At 39.0% G+C, this 27,286-nt stretch overlaps 3 protein-coding genes across 3 annotated transcripts in view; 1 reads left to right on the forward strand and 2 right to left on the reverse strand.

Annotated features, from left to right (window-relative positions):
• Positions 1-390: 390 nt before the first annotated feature.
• LOC146161304 (cytochrome P450 7A1-like) lies at positions 391-7,048 on the reverse strand. Its single transcript, XM_083385127.1, has 7 exons — positions 6,972-7,048; positions 6,279-6,419; positions 5,180-5,528; positions 4,288-4,582; positions 2,833-3,123; positions 1,397-1,575; positions 391-765 (listed from the first exon to the last, which is right to left on the reverse strand). The coding sequence occupies exons 1-7, from the start codon at positions 7,046-7,048 to the stop codon at positions 391-393; spliced, it is 1,707 nt and encodes a 568-aa protein (XP_083241253.1).
• A 4,967-nt stretch (positions 7,049-12,015) lies between these two features.
• On the forward strand, positions 12,016-15,745 carry LOC146161305 (uncharacterized). The gene is made up of 5 exons (XM_083385600.1): positions 12,016-12,050; positions 12,229-12,486; positions 12,675-12,824; positions 14,374-14,572; positions 15,139-15,745. The coding sequence occupies exons 2-5, from the start codon at positions 12,253-12,255 to the stop codon at positions 15,255-15,257; spliced, it is 702 nt and encodes a 233-aa protein (XP_083241726.1). The 5' UTR covers positions 12,016-12,050; positions 12,229-12,252; the 3' UTR covers positions 15,258-15,745.
• A 168-nt stretch (positions 15,746-15,913) lies between these two features.
• The window catches only part of LOC146161306 (serine/threonine-protein kinase SMG1-like), a 52,640-nt gene continuing 41,267 nt past the window's right edge, over positions 15,914-27,286 (reverse strand). The window contains exons 55-68 of the mRNA XM_083383624.1: positions 26,926-27,048; positions 25,826-26,018; positions 25,074-25,211; positions 24,587-24,699; positions 24,162-24,293; positions 23,604-23,732; positions 22,955-23,104; positions 22,368-22,513; positions 21,718-21,901; positions 20,953-21,176; positions 19,910-20,107; positions 18,844-19,181; positions 18,027-18,133; positions 15,914-17,541 (exon numbers count right to left, since the gene is read on the reverse strand). Of these exons, the coding sequence (XP_083239750.1) occupies positions 17,464-17,541; positions 18,027-18,133; positions 18,844-19,181; positions 19,910-20,107; positions 20,953-21,176; positions 21,718-21,901; positions 22,368-22,513; positions 22,955-23,104; positions 23,604-23,732; positions 24,162-24,293; positions 24,587-24,699; positions 25,074-25,211; positions 25,826-26,018; positions 26,926-27,048 (2,253 nt within the window). The 3' untranslated portion in view covers positions 15,914-17,463. The remainder of the gene's footprint in view (positions 17,542-18,026; positions 18,134-18,843; positions 19,182-19,909; positions 20,108-20,952; positions 21,177-21,717; positions 21,902-22,367; positions 22,514-22,954; positions 23,105-23,603; positions 23,733-24,161; positions 24,294-24,586; positions 24,700-25,073; positions 25,212-25,825; positions 26,019-26,925; positions 27,049-27,286) is intronic.

Genomic DNA, 27,286 nt, shown 5'->3' on the forward strand with positions numbered 1-27,286 from the left:
CCTTGTTTCCAACCCGTGGCATGATATTTCCGACAAGCAGCTTGTTAATTAAAATACGGTAAATATTAGTTTATTAACGAAAATATTTGCCGTATACAAGGGAAATTTATCAGCTTACTATATGTATGCTTTGATAATATATTTTAGGTTTGCTTCGTTTAATAATAATCAAGTTAATGAAGTTCAACACAAAGTTTTTTATCCAGCCCGTGATCACCAGTCCTTGAGGTCCTCTATGAAAATATCTTGGTGCCCCCCGACCCAACTAACACATAATCTACAACAATTGCTTTGTAAAACTGTATTTATTACGACAAACAAGTAAAAAAGAAAATTTTTAAATAAATACAAAAACGATTAACGGCGGTGACCGTTTTAAAGAGCACGATGCTATGGTGACTTCACTTTGATTGACACCTCGCGGTCGTCAATGGGCGGCATAACGCCGAAACCGATGTGCGTGAGATCAAAATCGGGCATTGTGTCTTCCCCGCTTTCCAACAAGGCCACGTCAAAGTACTTGAGCAGCACCAGAGTCAAGAGTTTGATTTCTATGATGGCGATGTGGCGCCCGGGGCAGCGCGACTTGCCGAAGCCGAAAGTCAGCACCACGTTGGACGCGCTGATGCGCTGACCCTCCTTGTAAAAGCGCGACTTGGGTTTTCGCGCGCTGCTCGGTGTTGCTTCCTCAGAGTCGGAGCTGCAGCTGACGCCAGTTGTTACTGGATCGTCGTCGTTTGAGAGAAAGCGGTCGTAGATAAACTCCTGGAAAAAGCAACATATTTAAGTTTAGAAATGACCGTATATGTCTAATTCTAAATAGGGTAACCAGGTGGCCTTATATAAACCGACAATTGTATTAAATTCTCGACAAGATTTCGCACAACCGTGCTTTATATAGTAACACCTGTTAACCTTACATATTGAACTGAACACATTCGATAAGTAAAGCAAATCTGTCGATAGTTGACTGTAAGGGTTGTCCGATAATATCGGATCGGATACGATTTCAGATACCAAGCGGTCGTATCGGTACTCTTCCAATATACCAAAATTGTAATTATTTACCCGATACCAAATTCATGTAATTATTTTAGCAATGGTTTGTCGATCCAACCAAGTGTCTTCCGCTTTGTTAGGTATTGTTTAGAAAATTACATTAGCTAAGTTTCACAATGTTTAGGACATTGCTAGCGTAAATTATGTCAGGTTTAAATGTGATCAATTTTGATAACTGGTCCATAGTAATGCGATTTGGTACAGATTAGAACTGTAGTAGGCTACTTTTTGCGTTAAACATCAAATATCGGTATCGGAATAGAATATTAAATATTGTTTTTTCCTATGTTAGAGTAACTGCACGTCAACAAACTAAAAACAAAATCTATTTGCTTACATGAGGGTTTGGAAATATGGCTGGATCGAAATGAATCAAGGGTGCGTAGAAGTAAGCGTAGTCCCCCTTACGTAGTCGGTGCTGCTTGCCCGACGCGCATTTTAGGGTCGTATCTTCGGTCACTATTTGAGCGTTGATGCTTGATCCGACCAGGCGAAACACTTCCTTTAAGCAGGAATCTGAGAATCAGCAGAACCTTTTAATTATCCTGTAATCTTTAAATCCTTTAATTGCTAAGTTAATTTGATGGGTCCAAGTAGAATTTTAAGTTCTTAGTAATAAATTGTGAGATCTAGTATTTTTTGTTTAAAGAATGTATGTCACAAAAATACGCCGTAAAAATATACAACTATAAATAAACGATTTGAGATGTAGGCCTAGTCAAGGGGGTCGCGTAAAAATAATATAAGTATAAGGGTCAATGACTTACAGATATTCAAAATTCGCGCCTATTTTAATAAATCATACAGTTAGTGAACATGTTTCAAAAGTGCGACTATATTGCAATGACTCATTAAAAAAATTAAAATCAAACTATTGCAATTATAAACAAGTCTGTCTACCCAGTACACTAGTTTATAATCGCAAAGCAAAGGTGGCCTTTCGGTAAGCAAGATAAATATTATTCAGAAAGTGAGAGCAATTTCGTGGAGTCGTCTGAGTTTAACAGACTACGCCCTTTGGACACTGTATTTGGGTATTTTATTCGCAAATCGCCGCATTGCGTGGAACCTTTACTATTTGTAAGCCGGCCAATATTCGACCACTCGCAGAAATGTGACCCTTAACGATTGCCGAACGTGTGAAAGCTTTTGTCGAAACGTGTTGGACAGGAGTGCGTTACATAATCGGTGGAAGATTTCGGCGAGGATTTAACCCCCTTTCATTTTGTCGCGTCGATCGGAGTATAGTCTTATAAACACACTTATTGTCGGCCGATTTTAAGTTCTAATTTGTGCACTAAATTCGTGTTAACGCTAATCGATATATGTTGATGTTGAAATAATTATTATTCTGGGAAAAGGTTAACGAACATTTTTCTTGGTTTACCTATGCATTGGTTGACAATATATTTTTAAGTCTGATGTAGTATGATTAAAATCGAACTTCTTCCATTGCTTGATGGGATAGAATGGATCTTTGGAAAGTTATTTTTGATACTGCTAATTTTCGTTCGAAGATTCTTTAACGTAAGAGTAATGTGTTTTTAAAACGTGACTGGTAGTGAGGCACTTAGACACTTCCGCTGTATGACGTTGGTTTTGGGTTTTCATTACCGAAACAGTCACATTTCTCCTATGTTGCGTTTAAAGCTCAGGGTTGACTTTCCTTTCCGATGTAGGCTTACGCCTATCATCTTATTTTAGGAGTAGAATCCGGGTGATTCTAGCTGTCAGCCCAATTTAGCAGCGGCTATAAAAAGAACACGCACTCACCTAAAACCACGAGATGGTCAATATCTTTCTTTTCCATGGTTTCGATGAGTGTCATGTCTGGGAATCCGCCGCTTTCGATTTTCTTTTTACGGACGTCGTTATTGTTGTTATTGTTCACGATTGAATTCCCGTTCTTCTTGGAGCAGAAGGCGTCGAACTCCTCCATGATGGCCACCTTTGCGTCCGGATTGCGGAGAATGTAATAGAGGACCCAAAAGAGAGCGGGAGTGGTGTTGGCTTGAGCCGCCCACAATATAACGAGCAGGTGACGGACCCTTCTATCCATGTGCTCTGCAAATAAGCAAAAGCTTTCAATTAAAAAAAAAATCCTTAGTTGATTAGGATCAGATTTCCGTTCATTTTTTAAGTTCTTCGTGAAACGTTACCTTTTAATTATCCATAGAAAAGGGTTCTGATCAGGTCAGCTGCTATCTTATGCCGAAACGTCACTTTATACTTCGTTTACATCGGAAGAGCGATTTCTATCTCTTAATATGTTGCCTGGTAGAGCTAACTCTTTTAGTAACCTTTTAATGTTTAGGTAAATAGGCCTAAATTTAAAATAAGGTAAAAAGGTGATTTGGACAGCTAAGCAGAAGAATGGTTTCAACTTTCAACGGTAACGTCAAGAAACCAAGCGCATGAAATTTCAACGTTTTATCTTCAACATGCTTGCGACCAAGGCGCGTAGCGGCATGGAGCTTTGTGTGAGCGTCACACCAACTTAAAAAACAGGCACGCAGGTCTGCAATAACGGACGCAAGTAGCAAAAATCCTGCCCACGTTGTCCCAGCGGTTTACAATTGACGTGATAACTTTCGTGTTTGCCAATTAGCATGTTTTGCAGCGGCACTCACGTGATGGTGAACGAAAAGCCGCAAAAAAACGTGCCTGGACCCCTTTTGATTTTTGGCTATCCGTGTCCAGCGCACACCATTGAGTGTCACGTCTTGACGCACCAAACGCAAAAATTGCAAACTGCGCTTTGCCACGAGCAAGGCTTTCAAGAAATAGCGTGGCGTGATGTTTTTCGAGCATGTTCGGCATGTTTATGGAGCTGTGATTGACATTCAAATTGAGCAATGCAATACAAACAAAATAAATAATAAAGGACCAATTGGACCAGTTTTTGCCCTTAAAAATACACGGAAACACATTAGGGCACTATTTATTAGAAAGAAAAAAAATGGTTATCAAACACATTTACTACGATATCTGACGAACATATTTTATTGAAACAAATTATAGTGAATGTATTATTCAAATAGAGATTTGCGCTCGTTTTGCTTTCCATACTGCACATGATAAGGTAACCAAAAACGTTGTCGAGGGGTTTATAACATTAATTAATTATATCAACCATTTTGACAAAAAATATCGCCCAATATAAATTGCTTTTAAGTTTTATTTCGCCTAAAAGCATATAACCCTATTAAAAACGAAAGCTTCGCTTACGAAGTTGAACGTCGACTCCTACGATGTCGCTGATCAGAGAGGACACGTTCGTTCTCTCGCTCCAATCGATCTCCGAGAGCATCCGGAAGAGACGAGATCGCGACGCCTTGGTGGCGGGAAGAAGATGGATGGGGATCCGGTCCACCAGGAGAGCCGACCTCTCGTTGTAGATGAAGAACTCGTCCAGCATTCGCTTCGTGTCTCTCCGGCAATCCTCCTGATCCGGGAGCGATCCGAAGAGGAGGTTGTAGGTGACGTCGAAGATGATTCGCGAGCAGAGTTCGAGGAGTTTCGACTGATGAGAAAACAATTAAATGGATGGTTGCATGAATAATTGTTGGTGTTCCTTTGTAGTTTAATACATCTGTTGCAACTGTTGATTTTGTTTCAGGCAACAGTGTTATTATTTTCGAATGTTTTTGGTCGAAAGAGCACACATACCGCGATCAGCAGTGTTTTATTATTATAGACTCGATGTCCCTAAAATAATTTTAATGTGTCTATCTAATCCAATATTAACAGTAGTTAATTTTTTGTGTGACAATTTAAAGAAAGGTATATTCTTTGCAACGGATTATTTATTTTTTTTCGAAGTCCGAAACCATTGTAAGAATTTTATAATGTATCTTTTAAGCAATGTTAACAGCAGTTAAAAATTAAAACAATTTTGTAGGATTCAAAAAGGTATATGTTCGAACATCGCCACAACAAAATATAACCTTTTCATACAAGCTCACAAAACCAACTCATTGCAGAACAGGAAAAACCTTCCTCTGATACTAATAAATATATTTTCAAGGAAAGAAATTACAGGAAGCCGCGAGTCAATTTAGCGACAAGAGCACAGTTTTACAAAGAATCTACATCTACATAGTCACTGACTTTTACTCACCTTCACAGGCCTTCCTTTTACCCAAGAGTCGGCGTCGAGGTTATTCCTCAGGGCGCGTGGCACCAGCTGCGTGGCCGAGTGGCACATGTCGGTGAGTCCCATCGATCCGCGGAGGTTGCGCTCTAGCAGCTTCGGGATCAGCGTCCCGCCTCTTCTCGCCTCTTCACTGGATTTTCCCGTGGCCAAAGCTCGAAGACGATCCAAGGGTGAGGCAACGGACTGGTTGTGGATGCGGTGAGGTTGTCCCACCATTCGCGTCACAAAGTCGCCGATGATCTTGGTCTTATCGAACTGCCGGCACTTTTCCATCGTGCGAACGTCAAGCGGGTTCATAAGAAAGTTGACGTTCCTGCGGCGACAGAGAGGCGGGGATTAAAACAAACGGACACACACTGCCCGTGATTGGAAATCTGGTAGCTGGCATATATATTTTTCTTTGAGGATAATTTCGACTTTTTTCTTTGAGGATATTTTTAAATTTTTTTGTGTTTTTCTCAAGTTGTTGTTAGAAAATAAAGTATATGAGGCAAGAGGGTGACCGATACCTGCTGCAATAACAGACGTTTCTCGCAGGTAATGAGCAACGAGGTTGCGCAGCCAGGCACAAACATAAACTCATATAGAAAACAAAGTAATTAATAACAATTACCATACTCTTAAAATTACATTAAAGGACTAGTTGAGTTTTCATAAATGATAATTATTTTTTGTGGTGGCTTTACAACATCCGCAAAAGTAGTGAGTTCGAATTGTTTTGTGTGGGTATTTTTTGTTTTGGTGACCTTCTCATTTTGTAAGAGCCATGGTTTCGATTTTACATTTATATTGCTACACAGTCCATGGTAAATGATATAACGCAATGCACACTTTTGTTTGACGGATTGCAATCAAAATATCGCTTTGTGAACATTTGCCAAAAACAAGTTCAACACAGAAAAATAAACAAAGTAACGCACATCCATTTACATCGTACAACTTAAAAAGGGTAATGTTTTGTAGCACCATATTTGCTGATTAAGCTTAAAAATTGCATATATTATATATTTTGTAACTAAAAAGTTTGTTCGTAAAAACATTTAATTTTTAAAGGCTTTCTTACCATCCAGCCATTTTGACTGTGAACACATCCCCGTGCTTTTTCTGTAATGACTTGAGAAAAGCAACCGGGTCTTGGCCAAACTCCAGCGCCGCTCCAACGAAAGGAATGGTGTACTTAACGAGAGGGGGTTCCCCTGCACGCCTGGAAGGATAATGTTATTTGTAAGACACAAGCTTTAAATGAAATCCAATTTTACGTTTAACGGAAAATTTGATTGACACTACCTTCATTTTGCAATACCGTTTTCTTTCAATAATTTAAATTTTAACACCTTTAGTATTTTAGTTTGTAGGCCTACCGATTTTGTTTACAATTTTAATTTTTTAAATTAGTAGTTAACTACAAGCAAACATGTTCATCCTAAATATATAACTTTAAAAGGGGAAAATGATGTACACCTCACAAGTTTCGAGAATGGTATTTAAAAACACTAAATACAAATAATTATAGATATAAAAAGATAACGTATTATTTACGCAAATAATTTTAATTTTTGTTTTTATTTCTGGAAAGCACGCTTAACAACAAGTCACTTTAGCCCAACTATTTCTATCTAATATAAAATATCCAAGATATACCTAAAGGATGCCTTGTGCGAGTTTTGCGCAAAGCCTTAATCATCCGCGCCCCAAAATACGTTTTTCACAACAGATTCGTTTTATATATAGAATACGTTCACATATCTTTAGTCACCTGCGTCGCTTGAAGATCCAAAAAGTGGCGAGCCATATGCAAAGCGAGGCGAGGACGACGGTGGATAAGCCCGGCATTATCTACAATAACGATCTAGATTTGCGTTCCGTTTTAAACCACTTGCATACAAGCTCTGCGGGATGCGATTCCGAAGTGCCGGGTCCGTTGTGAGCCCGGGATTTATCAGAGGCACGCCGTCGCGCTGCTGCTGTTACTTTAAAGAAAAAAAAAAAGGCTGGTGTCGTCCGCGTCACGTTTGCTAATCCCCTTCCGCAGGGTCACCGTTGGTCAGGCTTCGATCTGGCTTTCTGTTTTGCGCGGTGCAGCCGGTACGCTCAGCGAGCCAAGCACCTCCCTCGAGCAAATTTGTATGCGCATTTATGAAGAGTTTCGATTGCTCAGGTGAGAATGCATGATACGACCATACGTGCTTGGCAAACCAAAATTGCGTCAGCAAGTCAAGAAAGGTGGCGTAGCTTAAGCGTAACCTTTATCCACCGGCGCTTTTAAAATTCCCCCAAAGTCGACGTATGTGCAATAAACTTTTGGCGAGGTAATGTTGGACTTTCACCAATCATGTTTTATTTGATTATGCAATATCGTGGTGTTTAACGGCGAAATCTGCTGAGTAATGGCGGATAATATATATTTTTAAAGGAAATAATGAAATAAGGAAAACATCCAAAGTTAATCTACTGATAATTTTTACGACATGTGTTTAAGTTTAACTTAAAATATAAAGTTCAGGCAACAATGCAATAGTTCCATTTCACTACCTAGACACGTAAGAGTTTTTAAATTAGGTTTAAATAGAGTATAATCCTGTCCATCAATTTATATTAAACGCAAAACAACAAAAAGGCTGTTTCGAAAAGGTTTTGGATATCTATCAGTATTGCGAAATTTCGTACACACCAAAGTGAATGGGGCACATTTCTGCCAACCACTATTACGCATAAGGTATATCGCGTGTTGGGCAGTTCGATATCACGCAAAACGTGTCCGCTCAGTGTCCCATCAGTGAATCGCACCGGAAGGCTTTTGGTCCTTTTAGGGTGAACACACGTTGCGGCGTACCAGGACATTTGCATGACGTAAGGCGATGACTTGCAATTGTATCCATTGGGGTCCCGACGAGCGTGGCGAAAAAGGGTGCGCCAGCCCCACATGAAGAAAAGATAAACCGGAAAATATATTACCAAAGGCCACACACCCATTGAATAGTTTTATCAACGCAATATAACTTTATTTTATCACAAACCTAACATTCGGCCACAGTATCGGCTTAGTGTTTAGCGGATGCGATTTTCAGGAGTTTCTCTCACAAAAAAATATTTATGATGTTTTACGACCATAATTGTTCTAGTTTTTTCAAATGAAACCCATCATTCGTGATTTCATATAATTAAAATATTTTCTCTAAAATAAAAATAAAAATTAAAATAAATTGTTCCGTAAACGTTTAAAGCATTTTTAAAAACTATTTAATGAAACAATAACTGTTCTTCAACATTTATGGTTTGTGTATATCACTGGTCATCCGAAAACCTTTTATAAAATTCTGATATTGCTTAGGGTCCGTCAAAATATTTACATTTTATTTTTTAGTAAAATGTGTTTCAACGTTGTAATGCGATTTTTAAATCAACACCTCAAAAAAGGTTGTTGTCATTAGATTTAGATAATTATTAGTTGAAAGTTTTTGCTCTATTTGAATTAGTTACATTCCAATTGCACGAATGTGCCGAATAATTTTGTCTTCCATTAACAAAAAAACGCTTAACCATTTTAGTCTTAATCTCTTTATTGTTTTCCTTGTTTCATTAAGAGCACGCAGATATCAACTTTTACTCAGTACACAATAGCTGCGAGTTTTTATTGTCATTAACTCCCGGACATCGCATCATATCGTTAGTGTACGATGCAATCAGTTTTTCAATGCAAATATTTCATTGTCGTTTGTTGTGTTTAGGAATGTCATTTTCTGCCCAACTAATACTGACCTACGCCAATTCCACGTAAGGCATTGGCAAAATAGGCCTATTGAATGGCTTCTCAGAAACCTGTAGTTCATCCGTGTTTTCCAAATTGCCAACTATATCAAGTATGGAATTTCAACCGTGAGATATATTGCGCCACCCTTGTCTGGATGTTTCACGTATTTAAATAATTAGGGTTTTCGATACAACGTTAAGGCATTGGCCTAAAATTACTCGGTTTCATGTGACTTTTTCAGTATGTGGCTTAACTCTACAAAACGCGTTTGAGCGAAAAAATTAAAATAACTTAATTTATATGGTTATAAAGAGTTTGATTTTGGTAATAACAGGGTTTTATAGGCTGCCGCTTAATATTTTAATTTGAAATAGAAGAACCGTGTGCACAAATGACCAATTGAGATTGTATATTCATCGGTTATTTTTATCAACCAAACTGATTCTTCAGCCTACTGAATACATGCAAAACATCCAAATACAGAAATAGTAGCAGCGTAAATAATGTCAACAGCATGCAATGAAGCTATCGGAGAACGGGCCATCCTTAATTAGGGCTTTCATGCGGATGTTCGTATTGGCCTTGCTTTTGGATGCGTTTCCTGATTCGAGAACAACTTCCTAAATCACGTCTGGAAAGAACCTTGCGCATTTAATAGCTTCTATTTTACCAAGTAAGTCCCAGATATTTGGTCAGGATCGATGTGATAAAAATTGATTTAAAATAAATAAACATGACTCTGGCCACAACTCAGAACAGTCGAAAAAGAAAAATTCGACAAAGCGAAAAGAAACCAATTAAAATTATACGCAAGCATATTTTTCTTTTAATGTTACTTTTCATTTAGGAAACTAGTGGAATTTCAATTGCCAAAACATGAGCCAAACATTAACAAAATTTACAAAAGTCGCATTGTGTCTAAAAATCAATAAACGTAAAAAGATAGTTAATGCGCTACAAATAAAGCTCTATAGGGTTTCGACAAGAATTTAGTAACCTCCGGAATCTGGACAACTTAAATGCCTAATTTCCTATTAAAAATCACTCGCGTTTAAGTTTACATACTACCAAATGAACTAAAATGTGCTTTACCTAAATGGTGGTTGCAAGATCTTACCAAGAGATGCAACTATAAGAAACGTAGGTTAACTAGTTGCTTACGTACAAACGATTCTACATTGTAACGATTAGGCCTACTGTGGGGAATAATAGCAAACATACCGCCAGTAGAATTTTCATAAATTTTGGGTTTAAATTACCAGTTTTAGGGATCGCGAGTATTCTTTGTATATTAGTTTCGGGTTATTTTACATATAGCAATGTGGCAAAGAGAAACCAGTTTCTACTATCTGATTTAAAAAATTGCAAACCTAGGCTACAAAAGAAAAACACAATAAATAAGAAAAAACATCACTTTAGCACCGAAATTCTCAATTTTTTCCAGTTTGCCAAATATATATTTTTGAGGTCAAGTTAATTGGACAATTGCAAAATGCACAAAATTCCGACTTGAATTTTTCGTCAAGGGCTTTCCCACATAGCGAGACATCGGGTTATTTTTGGCATTGATCTCTTTGTCGAGTCACGGTCAAAATGAGCACCTCGCGCAACATACACCCGAAACTTTGCAATATTTGGCGAGATGTACAAAAACCCGAGATATTATGCACCGCAAATAGTTGTATCGTTGATGGCCCCTCAACAGAACGTGCTGCAAATATTGCGTGCTAACTTAAGAATCGTGCCCTATGTTTCTTGGCGTTCAATTGCGCATACGTTCATTCGTCATGATTCCCCGGCAGTTCTCGTTCAAAGGTCTTGGAATTCATGTGAATCCGAGAAATTTCTTGGCCCGCCACAAAAACTGTGAACAATTCGTGTTGCGTTGTGCGTTGTCATAGCTTTATGGAATTTCGCTTTCTAGCGACAAACGGTAAAATGCTTAAAAACGATCTTTATGAAAAATATTTTGGGACAGGTTTAAATTTTTCCCTTAATTTTTTACGCATTTTTCTTTGTAAATCCCGTAAACACAACTACCTAACTTTTTGAAAAGTAAAATGTGTCTCGCGTTTTTATAAAATTGATGTCGGTGTTGGCAAAGATGGGTAATACTAATTTACGGAATGATGAATGGTCGGAATGGTCGGAACGCTCACTAATTTACGGAATGGTCGGAATTGTCGGAATGGAATGAATAGGGCCGAAACTAATTTGATGAATGGTCGGAACGGAATTAACTGTCGGAATGAAAAGAACGAAGCTGTAGGAACAGAATGAACTGTTGAAATGAAATGAACGAAGCTGTAGGAACAAAATGAACTGTCGGAATGAGATGAACGAAGCTGTTAGGGTTAGGGTTGGGTTCGGGGTTGGGATTAGGTTAGGGTTAGGGTTAGGGTTAGGGTTAGGGTTAGGGTTAGGGTTAGGGTTAGGGTTAGGGTTAGGGTTGAACTTTCGGAATGAAATGAACGAAGCTGTAGGAACAGAATGAACTGTCGGAAAGCTTCGTTCATCTCATTCCGACAGTTCATTCTATTCCGACAGTTCATTCTGTTCCTACAGCTTCGTTCATTCCATACCGTCAGTTCATTCTATTCCGACAGTTCATTCTGTTCCTACAGCTTCGTTCATTTCATTCCGACAGTTCATTCTGCTACTACAGCGTCATACATTCTATTCCGACAGTTCATTCCGTTCCGACCATTCATCAAATTAGTTTCGGCCCTATTCATTCCATTCCGACAATTCCGACCATTCCGTAAATTAGTGAGCGTTCCGACTATTCCGACCATTCATCATTCCGTAAATTAGTGTTACCCGGAAAGATTTTGTTTTGAATTGTTTCAAATAATTTTATTAGCTAATTTTTTGAGAATTGTTTGAATAACGCCTACTTTTCAGCAAGAAAACAAAACAGTAAACGATTGACATTTCATAACCTAACCTTTAAAAAAAAATTAACCAGGCAAGTTGCGACCAACCAAGCGTAACAGTTGCTAGTGACGCTGCAGGGAGAGTCCCCACTCTAAATCGCTGACAGGTAATCTGTTGGCCAACAGTTTGGCTGTCAACAAATATAGGGTAAGTAAATGTGGCGTTTAAGATGACTTGTAGCTGAACACGCGAAATGACAAGAACTTAACGTAATACCAGGTCTCGAGACAAGCAACTTTAACGGTTATTTACCATTTTGTTGTATCAAAGTCGATAGATAAATGGAGCTGATAATTTATTGTTGTGCTGTTATTTATCGTTGCAGTTATTCGTTCGTTGCAGTTAAATCATGCTTGCCTTCGATTCAACACTTCGGCAACCGCCTATAAGGCTCGGCCAAAGTGCCATCACACTTCGGACACAGACCTCCACACACATTCCTGTGATAGGCGACTTAACCTACAAGGAGAGAACTTTTAAGCGACCATGGGTGTCTTACAAGGGCGCAAGGCCCATTCACAGAACTACTCTAACGTTGGACAGAAGTAAGCCAAAGTTGAACTACGTCACGCTATACAAACATGTAAGTTTACCTGCCATCAGCATTTAGTTAATACCAGTTGTAGAAAGCTAAACTATCGTAAATGTAACTTGATGAATGCCTCACCAAACAAAGTGTTATGCTATTTCCTAGCTAATTGGCGCAGTTCCTAGCTTGTCAAACTAGAACCGGTACCTTGCTAAACACATAAACATTTGCTTTGTTTTCAGTATTTTCAAGGAAGTCCCAACTTACCAGGGGTTCGAAGGCCCCCGACATGTCCATCCATGTTCACGTCACAATGGGACATCGGAATGGATAGAGCGCAAAACTTCAACACAATAACTGGCGACATGTACCCTCCGAAGGCTGGCGAATCGGTAATGGCTGCTCGGTTTTGTAGGGAAGTGCCACTTGTCTCCCAAAGTAATTAGGGATTCCACAGCAATTAGACTCCCATCAAAGGATTTTATTGCTGTCTGCCCTTTGCGAGATTTTCTGGGTTTCAAGTAACAAGATAGATGAGAAAAAATATTTTCTTTGCTTAGTTCTACTTGGCTGCTGTATACTCCACGAATAAAAGTAGAACGTTGAACGTCGAAATCGTATGTAAAGCATCGTTAACTGTTACTGCGCTCCCAACGTATATGCTGCCTTAAATTTTAATTTTCTTATCAAGTTGCGTACCGACATGAGGGGCTACTTTGAACAGAACTTAAAAAATCCATTGCACCATACATTAAGGTCTGTAAAATACACAATATAAATCGGTTTTCCCTGAAAATTTCATGAAATAGACTTCAATACCCGCTCTTTCCGAATATTTTAAAACAAAATGTCTATGTTGACAGTAAGGACTGCTTTGATACTGAAACTGCACCACGTGACTTTTATCAACATTTGGTACTTTGTAAGTATAGTCTGGAAACTTCTAGTTGGATCTCGGAAAGTAAAAGAGGTTTTGATCTATTTTTTTCAGTGAAATGCTAAGAATTGTATGAGCACACGAAAGATAATTCAAAACTGGGTTTATGTTGAGAATACCGTTCATTATCTAAAAATTACTAAAGTGGGTCATCTTTTTATTTTGGTGTGTCTAACTTTGAACAGTGTTCAAAGTAGCCCCACCTATACTTTTCTGGCGACATCAATACGTTTTTAGTGCTGTTCAAAGTAGCCTATACGTGCTGTTGTTGCATTAAACTATCACTGATAAATAATGTCGTACTTTAGAATCGTCATACCTTAGTGGTACTTTCGTTGACCATGCAAATGATATGGATACTGAAGTTTAATTTTTTTTCAGCATAAAAATACATTCATTAATTCATCATATTTTATGAACTAGATTATTGATAAGCGCTGTAAAACATAGTTCGTGCATACAAACGATCACTTGGATCACGAAACTATACAGCCTATTCGAGTCAAACATTGTCAACGGTGATGGGGCCGATTTCAGAAAAAGAGATTTGATTTTTAGAAATTGCGGCCCTTCTTACTTAAAAGTAGCCCTTTTGGCAATTATTTCACTAAACCTGTTTTAAATACCCAAGTTTTTTTTACTAATAATGCTATGTGAAGTGTTAACTTTGAACAGAGCTTGTCAATTAAGCCCTAAAGTGCTTGTAATATGTAGTGTTTAAAGTTAGAATACCCTCTACCTAACTTTGAACACATAGAAATTTGGCGGGAAATCCCCCAAAATTTGTTATTTTAAACAAGAAAAAATACCATTTGAAACATCTATACACAGCCCCAGTTTTAACCAAATTTCAGATAATTAGCATAAAAAGTAAAAAAAATACAGAAAAATAACTTTAAAAAGTGTTCAAAGTAGCCCCCCCCCCCCCCTTGACGGTACTTTTATTACTTTTACCCCCCTTGACGGTACCTTTCCCCTTGACGGTACATTTATTGGGTTTTCAGGTAAAATACATGCGATCGGTCCAGGTTCGAAATCGGGTTAACAACACCCACGGTCGAAGGATGATGGACGTGACGGACATGGACAGTGGACCTTCTTACGTAACTTCCTACAGAACAGTTCACGATTCACTCGGGAGGAATCTGGGACAAGGAGTCCCTCATGCGAGGAAAAGACCGCCGCGTTTCAACGTCATATCTGGTAAGTTGTAAGCGAGTAGCCCAGTTGTTCTCGACCGGGGTGCCGCGGCACTCTGGGGTGCCATTCAAAACGCTCCAGGGTTCCGAGGGATATTTCAAATTCTTAAGATTCCATTTTTTGCTCTATTTGTAAGCTTCTTGATACATTTTTTTGTACGATAAAAGTACCAAAAAAAATAACTTTGTTGCACAGTTAATCATATCTGCGTCAAATCTGGTAAGCTGTAAGCGAATATAGCCTATTGCCCTAGCCAACAGCCATCCGCCGCTGTTTACACATAAATGAATTTACTTCAGCTGTTAATTTTCTACAACTAACGCTTCATTATCTTTTAAAAAGTTAAGCAATCTAACAGTTGTTACAGTACCAGTAGCCTACCTTATTTATTTGTATGTAACACTTAAAATTAACTGTGCCTGTAATGTAGTTAGTTTTTTTTTTCAAATAAAAACTTACTACATCAAATTAAGACAAAATTTATCCATATATTGAAATATCCCAACCGTGCCGCTGAAAATTTATCGGATACAAAGCGCTTTGAATCAACGGCACTTATGTAATTTTAGGAGAGATATTACTTCCTACTGCCACCGCTGACAACAACCACCGTAAGCGCTCGGGAAATCGTGTCTTGAGCGAGCAAAGACAGCGTAGCGGCATGTACGAAACCCTCCAGCTGGGATGAGGCTCAACGCGTTCACGCTGCTGGCTGCTGCTAAGGCCAATACCAGTTTTTAATTTCTTGCTTTGCCAATCACGCCAAGTAATTACTTTTTATTTAGCCTCATAGGTAACATCATCCTAGGTTTTTGCCAGGAAATGTGTAATGTATTGTTAATTCCTGATCTGATAACATCCGATTTATTGTGCTGCCTGTTCCTTTTACACCTTTCATCGACATTTACCTTTTTCTTTATTTTTCAACATCCACGTTAATAAGATTTTCACCCAGCGCTTTACCTACACTAGGCACGTACTTTTTCTCATCTACGTAGGTTACATGGACGTAACGCATTGCTTAGAATCATTATGTGTGGTTATGTCTAAGCAAATTGACGGAAGACAAGTTGTGCGTTTACTTCAAAGGGTAACTTCCGAGTTTCTTACTAGGCTCAATAGTTTTTACAATCATGTCACAAAATAGTGTATTTTTCTTTTAATAAAACAGTTGCCAAATAATGTTAGTGCTCTATCCATTTCAGTTTCGTGCCAAGTAGGTTACAAAAATCCACGTGGGTGTCCTACAGTCCCGCAGCTAAACTGCTAAACAGCTGAACGGTCATTTAAAGTCTTTAAATCAGGTAAACGGCCGAGAACAATACCAACACGCCCGTGTCTATACAGTATTTTATTTCACGAACACAAAACACACACGCCAAATCACAAGCTAAGCCAAGCCGTCGAAAGGCCTCGGCCGCTATCTGGTTACTATTGTCCCAAAGCCGTTACTTTGTCAATGCTTTCGGCTGATGGTTGGTAAAACGATTTCGACAATACAAACGGAAAAATCTCAGAAGAGGTAAAATTAATATTTCATGCACTCACTAAGAAAAAAATCGATTTTTAACTTTTTTGATGAAAAAAAAAACAGACGGGTATTTTAGCCTTGGGTGTTTTAACAAGAAAATCGTTCTAAACGTAAAGGCCCTTTGGTGGCAGTTGGCATGGCAGACATTGGAATATATATACACAAAGTTAGGTGACAAGTTTGCGTGATTAGATACATATTGGGTCGAGCGTTTTAAGCAATGCGACATTTTTGTTGCAAGTGATAAACATCGAAAATCTGGACGATTGTATTCACACGAGAAAACTTTTAACTGTGCGGCAAAGGTGATTGATTTGTCAAGAGAAAAAAACTGACTATACTTGAGCGATTATTGCCAAGTTTACTAACACCGTACACCAAGAAAATCAATACCCTACCGCGAAAAAAAACAAAATACACCACATGTTTTTTTAATATTTTTTTGTGAGACTGTTCTGCATAAAATGGCCTCTGTAAAATGGCCTCTACAGCGGAATTAAATATTGGTAATGTTTAAAAACGAAGTTCTAATGAAGTCGAATACCAACTCTGGGTTTATTGTTACTTCCATACAAACATTTTTATTTCAAAGTACCCACTCTACACAGAAAGTCTCCTTTTAAGGTTTTACGAAAAACAGGTGAACAGAATATCAATTAACACAGCAACAACACTAACCGCCTCTCGCTCCTATGTACACAGACCTTCTCAACTCGTTGCGCTCTTCGCAATAATCAATACTCAAAAGAAACCGAACTTCGTGGGCCAAGGGGTTGTGGTATAGTAAAGCTTTCGCAAAAAAGCCGTCCTTTGTCTTTAAAGTAAGTGAAAAGGAACGGCGTTCAAACTAATGGGAATCTGACACGTTACGTTTTTTTAACTCGGCAAATCTCCGGGCGTTTAGACTTGAACGTGGCAATAGCGCCAGCTTTAACCAACGGGCTGCTTGCGCGCTATGCAGCGGAAATCCTTAAAACGTAATTAATTAAACCGTAGATGCGTTCGTGGAAGTCGTATTTTCTTGTCTCCCAAAGTAACCGAAGCGCTTTCGTCTGACAGCAATTTTCACTCAAGTCACGCCCATATTTCGCTGCTCGTTTGTTGGAAGATGGTGTTAATTTTTTGCTCTTACGTTTTTTCTGCGTTACACACCGCCGCTGCTCAATTTTCCTCGTTTTCGTTCGAATGACAGCCAAACGCGTTTCGGGGAGTGAATATGGGAAACGAAACTGCGCCGGCTTGATTCTATCATTGACAGGGAGACATGGGGAGACATAGTAGAGACACTGCATCACGTCAGAGTAGAGAGAGAGATTTAGGGGGGCATCGGGCACTCTGGGCGCCGGGCACACCTGCTGTGACGTCACACCCAGGCAGTCCAGCCCTCGTACAGGAGCGCCAGGTTGTCACGTGATGTCGACTCGCTGATCACGTGCTCAACCTGCGGAATAAAGAGATTTAAATTAAAATAAAGTCTTGTTTCCTTTCGGATTGGCTTAACTACTAAAATAAGGGTAAATAAAATTGACAATGGAGGTTAAAACGTGCTACGTGAAAAAATATATTTATTTTTAAGCAACCTTAAGCATAGCGCTCCGTCTCGCAGATACAAACAACCGTCGTGTTTAGTTTTGACCAGTGGTTCTCAACCGTTTTTAGTGTAATGGTGACGTCATTAGCACGACTGGTTCACACATAAACACAAATGTTAAGCGACAGTCTATGTATATTGCTAAACTTTTAGTTAATATTGTGAAGTTATTGTTTATTAAACACTACACGGCGATACCCCAGACAACCTATTGCTGGCTCAGACCATTTTATAATACCAAAATTTGGATTGACGTTTAGGTGTAAATCATATTTTGTTTGTATTTCTACGAGTCACAAAGTTAAAAGCGCAGCAACATGTTAGAAGATAATTACCTGCTCGGCGGCCTGCATCCGCTTGCCCGACTCTCCTTCTCTCCCGTCCAACTTCGCCTTCACCTTCCTCCAAACACTGACGGCAAAGTAGTTCCGCTCCTGGATCGCTGTAAAATCAAAATCAAAATCGGTTACAACACCGAGCGGTCGATGTGGGCTATCCGAGAACTTTTTGTGATATGAACAAAAAGGTGAAGTCTACAAAAAGAAAATTACTGGATAAAAGCAATGTAGAATAACTTAGTTCGGTGCAGACTATTTCTACTTTGTCAGAAAGGCGGGTTGACGGGTTGTGATGTGCATGTCACGGTTTAAATACTAGCACCCTTCGGATATTGAGAAGACTGTTAAGTCAAGTTAAAATATTTAATCATGATTAACTTTGGCGTATTGTCTAAGTGAGTTTTCGCTACCTTTTTTAGCTTGCGGCACCCTAGAAAAATTATAAACAGTTCGCGGCTAGTATTTTTGCTGAGTGGTTAACTGTACCGTTACAATAAATAAGATTAAAATAGCACATTAACTGTGCAACAAGGTTGATAAAGAAAAAATTGGAATCCTAAAGAATTTGAAATATCTTCCGGCACCCTTAAGCGTTAAAAATGGCATCCTAGAGTGCCGCGGCAGCCCGGTGGGGAACCACTGGTCTCAAGTTATCGTAACTCTAACAGATATGCCACATGGGTTTACAAATGGCAACACTAATTAGAACACACAGTTCTAAGTATGTTTGAATTGTTACCTAAATTGGTAATCACCTATTTGCATTGTCATTTAAAAAAATAAAACAATACTCAAGCAGAAACAAAGTTCTTACCTTTCCCGGTCTTCGGATCGCGAACTTTCTTCTTCGGGCTCGCGCTCACCACCGCGCCACTCTGTGCTCCGCTTGCACCCCGGGCGGGAATCGAACCGCCGGCCTCGGGAAGGCCGCCCTCTAGACCCAGGGGCGGTGTGTTGGGGGTGGCCGCTGATGGGGAAGCGGTTGAGTTAGCCAGCAGGCCGTTGCCCCTCCTGGGGCCCGGGCTGCTACGATGGGGGTTGATTAGGGGTAATCCGGTGCCCACCTTAAGAGCTGTGGCAAATGTAGGGTGGTTCTTGTCGACCGCGTTGTCCAAGTAAGGGTTGGCAAAGGCCACCAGGTCCTCGTAGACACTGCGTTGAAAGAAGGTTGACTTTAAGAATAAATTAATAAGATGTTTGATCAAATTCGGATTCAAAAAGGATCATTGATACCGAACAAACACATTTAAACGTATGCTCTTCGCTTATGGTTTGCTGTTAAACAAGGCGCTGGAAAAGATACTGCTTGTCATAAAACAGCAAGTTCTGAACTAAATAGATCTGAATTTCTTACGCTACTGCGAAATCAATCGTCTTTTTTTAATTCAGACCTTTTTTCGCGGCAATTCAAATAGTAAGCGTAAGTATATGACAACTAAGCTTTGGCGACCCAATTGCTTTTTCTTGTAAGCGAAATAAAAACTTAACTTCTTGCAAGAGAACAAAAAATAAGCATTAGCATTAGCATAAGGAATTTCGAAATTCAATAATTATCATAAGACATTATTTGTATTGCTTCCTTAATTTGCTTAATTGAAAAATTTTGCTCAGAACCAATCTCAATTAGTATAAAAATGTGAAATACTGCAGTCGGCGACCAAACCAAACCAAACCAAACCGCGACCCATAGGTTGAGAAGCAGTGTTTGTATTTGTAATACAAAGTAAATGTTTAACTACGTAAATTAGTAATCAAGTCGAGTCATTTGTCCCAAATGACGTAAGAAAAGTCCTGTCAAAATCATTAAACACAGTAACTTAATGGAAAACAGTAACTTAAACAGTACGTTAAGTCATTAAAACATTATACAAAGTACCCACCCGACCACCATGCCGGCGATGTTGGTGAGACGCTCGATGAGCGGGTCGGGATCGAGCATGGTGGAAGCCTCGCATCCCTGGAGCACGTCCATCAGCGTGTCGCTCAACATCGAGGTGAGCTCCTTGTAGCGCTCCATATACTTGCGCACGCTCCCCATGCGGGAGGAAGCGGAAGATGGGTTGAAGGAGGAGTCACTGCTGCTGTTGTTGTTGCCTCCGGAGGAGCTAGGATCCTCTCCCGTGTCCTCTTCCTGTAAATACCAAAAGGGTTATTTGAAAAGTATTGAATTCGATTTGTTTGATTGTCCTGAAGAAGATTGTGTCCAATGCACGAGTCCGAATTCCGTTTCAGCAACTAGAACACAACATGGTGAGTGGGATCTGACTGCGCTTATTCGACAAAGTTTGAAACTTTAATTAAACTAATAGCTATTTTTTTTGCAAAATAACTAAATTCAGAACTTAAAAATAATGTATTATGGCGTATTCGAACGTGACTATAACATCCTGCACTAATATCAATAATTGGAAACGTTGGTAAACTTGGTACTTTAAATAAATTTTGCCGCTAGAACACTATTACAATTGAAACAATGCCTAGCAGCAACATCTTATTCATTTTATTTGTTTACAATTACTAAAACTGCCAAACTACACAAAAAAGGAAATGGAAATGGAGGAATTAAACAACAGACCGCGGTAGAAGCTGATCACCGCTTAGTCAGGTTTTGGTGTACGTTTTTAAATAATTTGCATTGAATGAGATTTAAGTATGATTCTATTTTCCAGTGTTTAAAATACATTTACAGATGTAACAAACTCATTTCATTTTTTATAATGGTTTATATTGAATGACTTTCGTGTTTTGGAAACGTGGAAACGTTTTACATCAACGCAGAAAAAAGACTAGAAAATGAACCAGGTAACACCAGGATTGGAAAAAAGTGCAAATGCTACAGTAACTTTTGGCAAAGTTTGCGAAAAGATGCTTATTGTAGTACATTTCGGCCCTAAACTAAATGAAAAAAGACCAAAAAACGCGCACCTTGGCCATGGTCTTGAGTAGCGTCTTGACGTCAGACAGGAGTCGACTGTGTCCGGACAGCAGCTGCTTGACCGAGCTGACCAGGTCGCGAAGCCTCGACTTGACCAATCCCATCTTCTGTTCCTCCTGCTGACGTAACTGTCGGTTCCTGGCCACGCTCGAGTTGAGTTTGTCGGAGACCTTGTGAAGCCACTCGTCGGTTTTATTTCCAGGCTTGGGCGGCTTGAAGAATATAAAAAGTAGTTCTATATTAACTTCGTGTCATTTAATGATTTAATGTTAAGTAACCTGGCACTTCGCTGTAAAAGTCCAAGTTTAAAAAGACTAAAGTGAATTTGTTAGCCAAGAAATTTAACCCACAGTTAATCTTGGTACGAGTTAACACAGACGATAGATAGCTTTATATCCCCAATAAAAATTGTTTTGTTTTTTACTGGACAAGTAATATTTAAATTTACTAATATTACATAGTGACTATTTGTCTACAAAAGACAGGCAAATTTGGCACTATCGCTCTTATAACATATATCAAAGTTCCAGTTAAGGCGACCGAAAAAAAGGTCTAGCTATTTAAAACCGTTTATTTGCGTTATTATTATTTTAATAAAAACAATACTATTATTTACCACTGTTATTTTAAGGCAGTCGCATTGCACTTTGACTGTACAGTGTACAGTCCAGTTAGGTTGTAAAGCTGTTCGGTCCATATTAGAAAAAGCCACATTTTACTAGGTAAAGAAGGGTTTAGCAATAAAACTATTACCAGCAATTCGACGGCAAGGTGTTCCTGGGGGTCGATGTGGACCGGGTTGGTGGCCACTACTCGGCAAACCGACTCGCACGAGTCGAGCAGGCGAACAAACTCGGACTCGCCGTCAACCGAGGCGCCGCCGAGTCGCGTCTGTTCGAAGTTGACCGCATTCTCGCAAATGTCCAGGATCTTTGAGCTAAAAGCAGACAAGTTGATAAAAATTTACAGAAAGACATAAAAAAATGTGAGTAAAGTTTAACAACCGACAAAGTCCGCTTTAAATAAAGGTTTACAAAACGACGTCGTGAATTGGAGCAGTTGGAGTAAAGCAATATGAAGTTTATATTTTCATATTATGAATCGCTGCAAATTGGGCATTTCACTCGAGTTTTGCATTAACAACGGGTTGTTGTTTACCGATCACTGCATTGAAATAGGCCACATATTTTTTGTAAAAAATTTGTTGGTGTTTTACTACACATTCGAAAATGTACTCTGGTTTAAATTTAGGTTATGTATACACGTATAGTAATAACAGCTGGCACGTTATTTTTAACAATAATTTAAAAAGTTTGTGACTATTAAAAACGGAGACGAGAAACATTACACAGTCCCTCTTGCCATAAGAAAGCCACAACAAGTCATCGGTTATACAAGCTCACCTGAGCGCCGCTTCTTTCTCAAGCAGTCTCGACCTGGCTTGCACGTCGACCTCCACCGAGCTGAGTACAGTTTGCAGGCTCGGGTTGGCGCCCGCAGCCCACTTGAGGCGCTGTTGGATCGAGGTATTCTGCGTCATTGCCTTGTCCTGGAAATTTTAAGAGGGTTATTTCACGACACCGGTGTAGGTCGCGAAAAAAAGTAATGACACTTTCTTTGAAGTTGGTGGAACCGAATGTTGCATTTAAGATGTAGAATTGCATTTAAGATGTAGAATTACAATTAATAATCTTCGAATTAATTTAAAAATATATCCTATGATAGTCGAAATATATCATGCAAAGTCTATTTTATTTCGATAATATCATTTTAAAACCTTTGAAAATATGTCTACATAAGGAGAAGGTGTATACGTAGTATAGTTTAATAAATCGACTTAAGTATATAGCTTTATTATTGCAAATATATTTGTAAAAGGTTAGCCATGAATTGCGAATATTTTAATAAAGATTTTAGTTTATCAAACCATTTCTCGTGAAAGCAAAAAATGTAAAAAAACAGGGAAAAACAAAAAAATAGATCCGCATACCTGAACTTGTGTGAAGACGTTGTCTAGGTGCCGCAGCGCCCCCATGCGCTTGTTGAGGTCAGTAATGACGTCACGGCGCCGGGGGAGCACGAACGAAGTGTTAGGGCTGGCCTCGAGCAGGTCCTCGTGGAGCCACTGGAACCTGGTCACCTTAAATAAAAAGAATAATAAGGTAAGCAACATCAAATTGCGACCTAAAACAACTGATCCGCAACTTAAAAACAAAAATGCGGTAGTTAACAAAGATACAAAAGGATCTCTGTGAATTTTGTGCGTGTTTTTTGTAAAACGTCAACAAGACAGAAAACCAATGGTTTGCCACCATTAAGTAATTGTACTTGAAACCGCCATTGTTTAGAAATATGTCATGAAATCATACCATGTTTTGCAGTTACTAATTTTAACATGTGTAATATTGATGTAAAGCATTCGACAGCATAACAGCAGAGTAATAGTAGACACCAGGGCAAGATATTCAGCCGATTATAGCGTAATCAAGTCACTAACTTCCGACTAAATAAATTTAAAGCAGACCTAGCTCAATTTTGACTATGGTCTGACACCAACTAGCAACAAAAAAAACAACTAGCAAACAAGAAAACCCAAGATACCAGGCTCACTGTTACTACGATGGAAGATGTGCACTTACCTGTAGTTGGGCTCTCTGCAGACTGGATCTTGTAGCGATAATGTTTGCGTCGAGTCGTTGAGCACGATCGAATTCCTTCCAAGCGCGGTTGAACTGGTAAACCAGCATCGAAGGCTTTGCCAGCTGGCTCTACGAGAGGAATGAGGGAGCAAAAAAACGTAGTAAACTGTCAGCAAGCTTGATTAAAACTATTGTAAAAAAGCTGTTAAATATTTAATAAAAGGGGGAGGTAAGGTTTTGTCTGTCACACACAGTCTTAATTCAAGCTTTTCTATTTTTAGTCAGTGATGCAACCACATCATAGCCAAGTTCGAATAATTACACGGAAATAAAATCAAACCAATTCAAAAACGATTCATTGCACGAATTGTACGGTGTGTAACATTTCGTTGCATTGGCGCGAAGCACTTCGCATGCTTGTTGGGGATACAGGTATTGAGTAAAATGTTTGTTACACATAACAAACCTAATGCTAAACATGCAAGAGGCGGTAAAAGGCTAATGAAAACCAAATACTATTTGTACTGCTTTTTGTCATGCAAGAAGGTCGAGTTTTACCTGCGAGTACTTGGACTCGATAGCCGCCTTGCAAACCTCGTCGGCGACCAGAGTCGAGTTGTTGTGGTGAACCAAGCTGGCGAGTTCGAGTCCTTGAAACTCGATGTAGCCGCACAGGGCGTAACCGAGTAGCTGCCATGGAAAAAAGTCTTTACATATTGAATACATATTACAAAAACATCCACAAATTTTAACGGAAACCTAATACAACAAGAGCATAGAAAAACGCTAGTTAAAAACGCAATTTAAAGCAACAAGAATCTATAAAAAATCGTTAAAAGAAAAAGTTTACAAAATTCTACCTATTTCACAAGATTTGCCTATATCAGGGAGGTCGTACACCTGGAATTGTCTTTTTAAGTTGGCTTAAGTGCAGTCGTTTGTTTAACTAACTACTGTTGTAAATAACCGTAGTGTGGTCTTACCTCAGATGGAATGCCAATTAGAAGTTCCTGGACAAAGTGTGAGATGAAATGTTTGATCGGTTTTGCGAGTCGTTCCTCCGAGTAGAGAGACTTGCTTCCCATGTAGTGGTGTCCTGTCATGAAAAAGTAACGCTATGGGTACTGTACCATCTTTATATTCCAAATGTCTACCATTTACAGACAGGTAACATGTAACAACTAACAATTGTTTTTTTGATTTTTTTAATAAACCAACAAAACGTGATGATTTGCAAATCGAGTTTGGTCGAACTTGAACTAAAAAAAAAGGATTGCCGGTTCCGCTGTTCAATGTAGGGTCACAAAGCGACGTTTATGGACACAGTAAATATGTTAAAACCAAATTCCCTGATATAACCACAGCTGCTATAAAGCCCCCACGTGTACTTTTTTGTGATTTTTCCCAATTTTTAAAGAATAGCTACCTTGAAAGGCCACACTAATAGAAACACATAGGGAGCCCGCTCACCTGCGATAGGCGACTTTCCGCTGGAAGGCATTCTGTCGACGAGGAAAGCTCTGGCGTTGGATTGGCACAAAACGAAGAAGTCGTGCATCGCTTGCACTTGCTTGATGAACATGATCGCTTGCAGTGATTCCGACGAACCTATAGGAACGGAAATTTAATGTTGTTTACCGTACGGACAGGTTTAAGGCAGACAATGTTTTCTTTAAAAAGTATGCGGGAGTTAAAAATATTACTATAGCTTAATAAAACAATCTATAAAGGTTATTTAATGCACGCGGAGCAAATTTGTAAAGAAAACCTCTAATAAAAGTATTGCTTTCTTGTATGGGTAAAATAAAAGCGAAAGGTATAGATTTTATGAAACTAAGTTGATGTCTTTACACTGGTCCATTTCATCGATCAAAATTTCAGTTTTTTAAGCAACTAAGCCTTGGTTTTGCGTGACCCGAATTAGGATATGCGGGAGTTGAAAATAGTACTATAGCTTACTAAAACAATCTACAAACTTTATTTATTTCATGCGGAACGAATCTTTAAAGAAAACAACTAATGACACTCTTTCTTTTGTTTAGTAAACTACATAAAAAAATCATGAAATTGAGCTTTTATTCTTTTGCACCAGCCCAGTTGGTCAAACAAAATTTAAGTTTTTAAAGTAACTATAAGCCTTGGTTTTGCGCAAAATAGGTTTTCTATCGACGAAAATAGGTTTTGCGCGCAGTTCATCAAACTAGCAAAAGAAGGCCTCTCACCGGAAAGCTTCTTGAACTTTTGCAGCTTGAAGGTTTCGACCAGGGCGTCAAGGAAGGTCCACTGCTCAGGAACCTGGAGACGCGAGCGCTGACCGAGCAGGACGCCGAACTCCTTCTGCACCGAGCAGAAGAGACCGTCGAAGGCCTGCAGCAGCATCTGGCCTGCCGTCAGGCGCTGTTCGTCGCTGCGTTTCTGTAAGGGAAACAAATTATGGCTCCTAGTTGTCTTTGTCACGCACGCAATAATAATATGCATGGTATTTTAAAAGTCTATGTCCTGCAGCAGTGTTTCTCAACCTTCAGCCGCGGCGCTTCAAATACTAAGCGTGTAGATAACATGCGAAGCTGAGGCGACTCTGTTTCTTTATTGACCTTTTTTGTAAGAAAACAAATCAACAAGAATTTATTAGCTACGCGCTTTTTCAATGTTTGAGAAAATTTGCTTACACCCAAATGTTAAAAAACCCATTATCAAACTCTTACTGCCGGCAACCCAACCAAATTATATTGCGAACTAATTTTGGGTCGCAACCTGTTGGTTTACAAATACTGTCCTGCAGTGTTGCTTATTTTTTCGGAAGCTTGGTCTTTAAACTATACCGGCTTGGTGTCTCAAAAACCCTCCTTCATTATGTAAATTGAGATGACTTGGCATCACACTGTGTCGTATCAAAAGCACAAGGCATATATGAAATTTTCTACAGAACCGTCCTTGGTATTTTTTTTAGAAAGCGTGCCTATTTTTGCGGGAAAAATAAACATTTTTTATCGCCCAGCTGTATTCATCATTAGTTTAAGCGCACGTTGAAAAATAATTTGTGCATCGAAAGTGTACAAAAACAGCAAAAGGTTTTTTCTAATTTGGACGCAAATTTATCGCTTTTTATCTGCTTGTTTGTGATTTTTCGGTTTTGCATTTTGGGAAACGTCCGTGTGTGACCTTAAAGTTGCACGTGTTATCTTACGTTTCGAGGCATGAATCGTCAATATCTCAAAGCCAATGACAAGGCGATAAATGACCGATAGGGAAATATATATATAAAAAAATTAAAATGTCAAAAACCACGTACGTTATCGTTGATCACTAAAGACTTGCTCACCTGTCTCGAGTCCTGCAAGAGTTGGTTGTACTGCCTTTGCAAGCGGCGAGCCTCGACTAGGGCGTCTTCGTACGATGTGCTGGTGCCGTTTTGCACGCCTTGGCTACGCAAGTTGGCCATCAGCTGCGTAGGCCAAAGGTAAATTTATCAGCGAGATTATTTTAAACTTTCACCATTCTTATTTTCTGTGATTTTCTTGAAAAAGCATGAAACATAAGTTTGCTGAATCATTACATAAGGACTGAATTTTAACTTTCGCCATTCAATAATAAATTAACGATTTTCGTAAATTCCGAAAACAATTTTCAAAATATTTTTGCTAAACCATGGAATAAGGAAGACATTTTATAGCTCGGCGAAT

The sequence above is a fragment of the Ascidiella aspersa genome, chromosome 3 (assembly GCF_963924565.1).
Source record: "Ascidiella aspersa chromosome 3, kaAscAspe10.2, whole genome shotgun sequence".
In the NCBI taxonomy this organism is placed as follows: Eukaryota; Metazoa; Chordata; class Ascidiacea; order Phlebobranchia; family Ascidiidae; genus Ascidiella; species Ascidiella aspersa.

What these genes read in the sequence shown, in the direction of transcription:
- LOC146161304 (XM_083385127.1), bottom strand. Translation starts at nt 7,048, where the DNA reads ATGCCGGGCTTATCCACCGTCGTCCTCGCCTCGCTTTGCATATGGCTC. An exon ending in ACAGTCAAAATGGCTGGATG is followed by an intron (nt 5,529 to 6,278) that starts GTAAGAAAGCCT and finishes CTGTCGCCGCAG; the next exon opens with GAACGTCAACTTTCTTATGA. An exon ending in TAAAAGGAAGGCCTGTGAAG is followed by an intron (nt 4,583 to 5,179) that starts GTGAGTAAAAGT and finishes TTTTCTCATCAG; the next exon opens with TCGAAACTCCTCGAACTCTG.
- LOC146161305 (XM_083385600.1), top strand. Translation starts at nt 12,253, where the DNA reads ATGCTTGCCTTCGATTCAACACTTCGGCAACCGCCTATAAGGCTCGGC. An exon ending in ACGTCACGCTATACAAACAT is followed by an intron (nt 12,487 to 12,674) that starts GTAAGTTTACCT and finishes CTTTGTTTTCAG; the next exon opens with TATTTTCAAGGAAGTCCCAA. An exon ending in GCGTTTCAACGTCATATCTG is followed by an intron (nt 14,573 to 15,138) that starts GTAAGTTGTAAG and finishes ATGTAATTTTAG; the next exon opens with GAGAGATATTACTTCCTACT.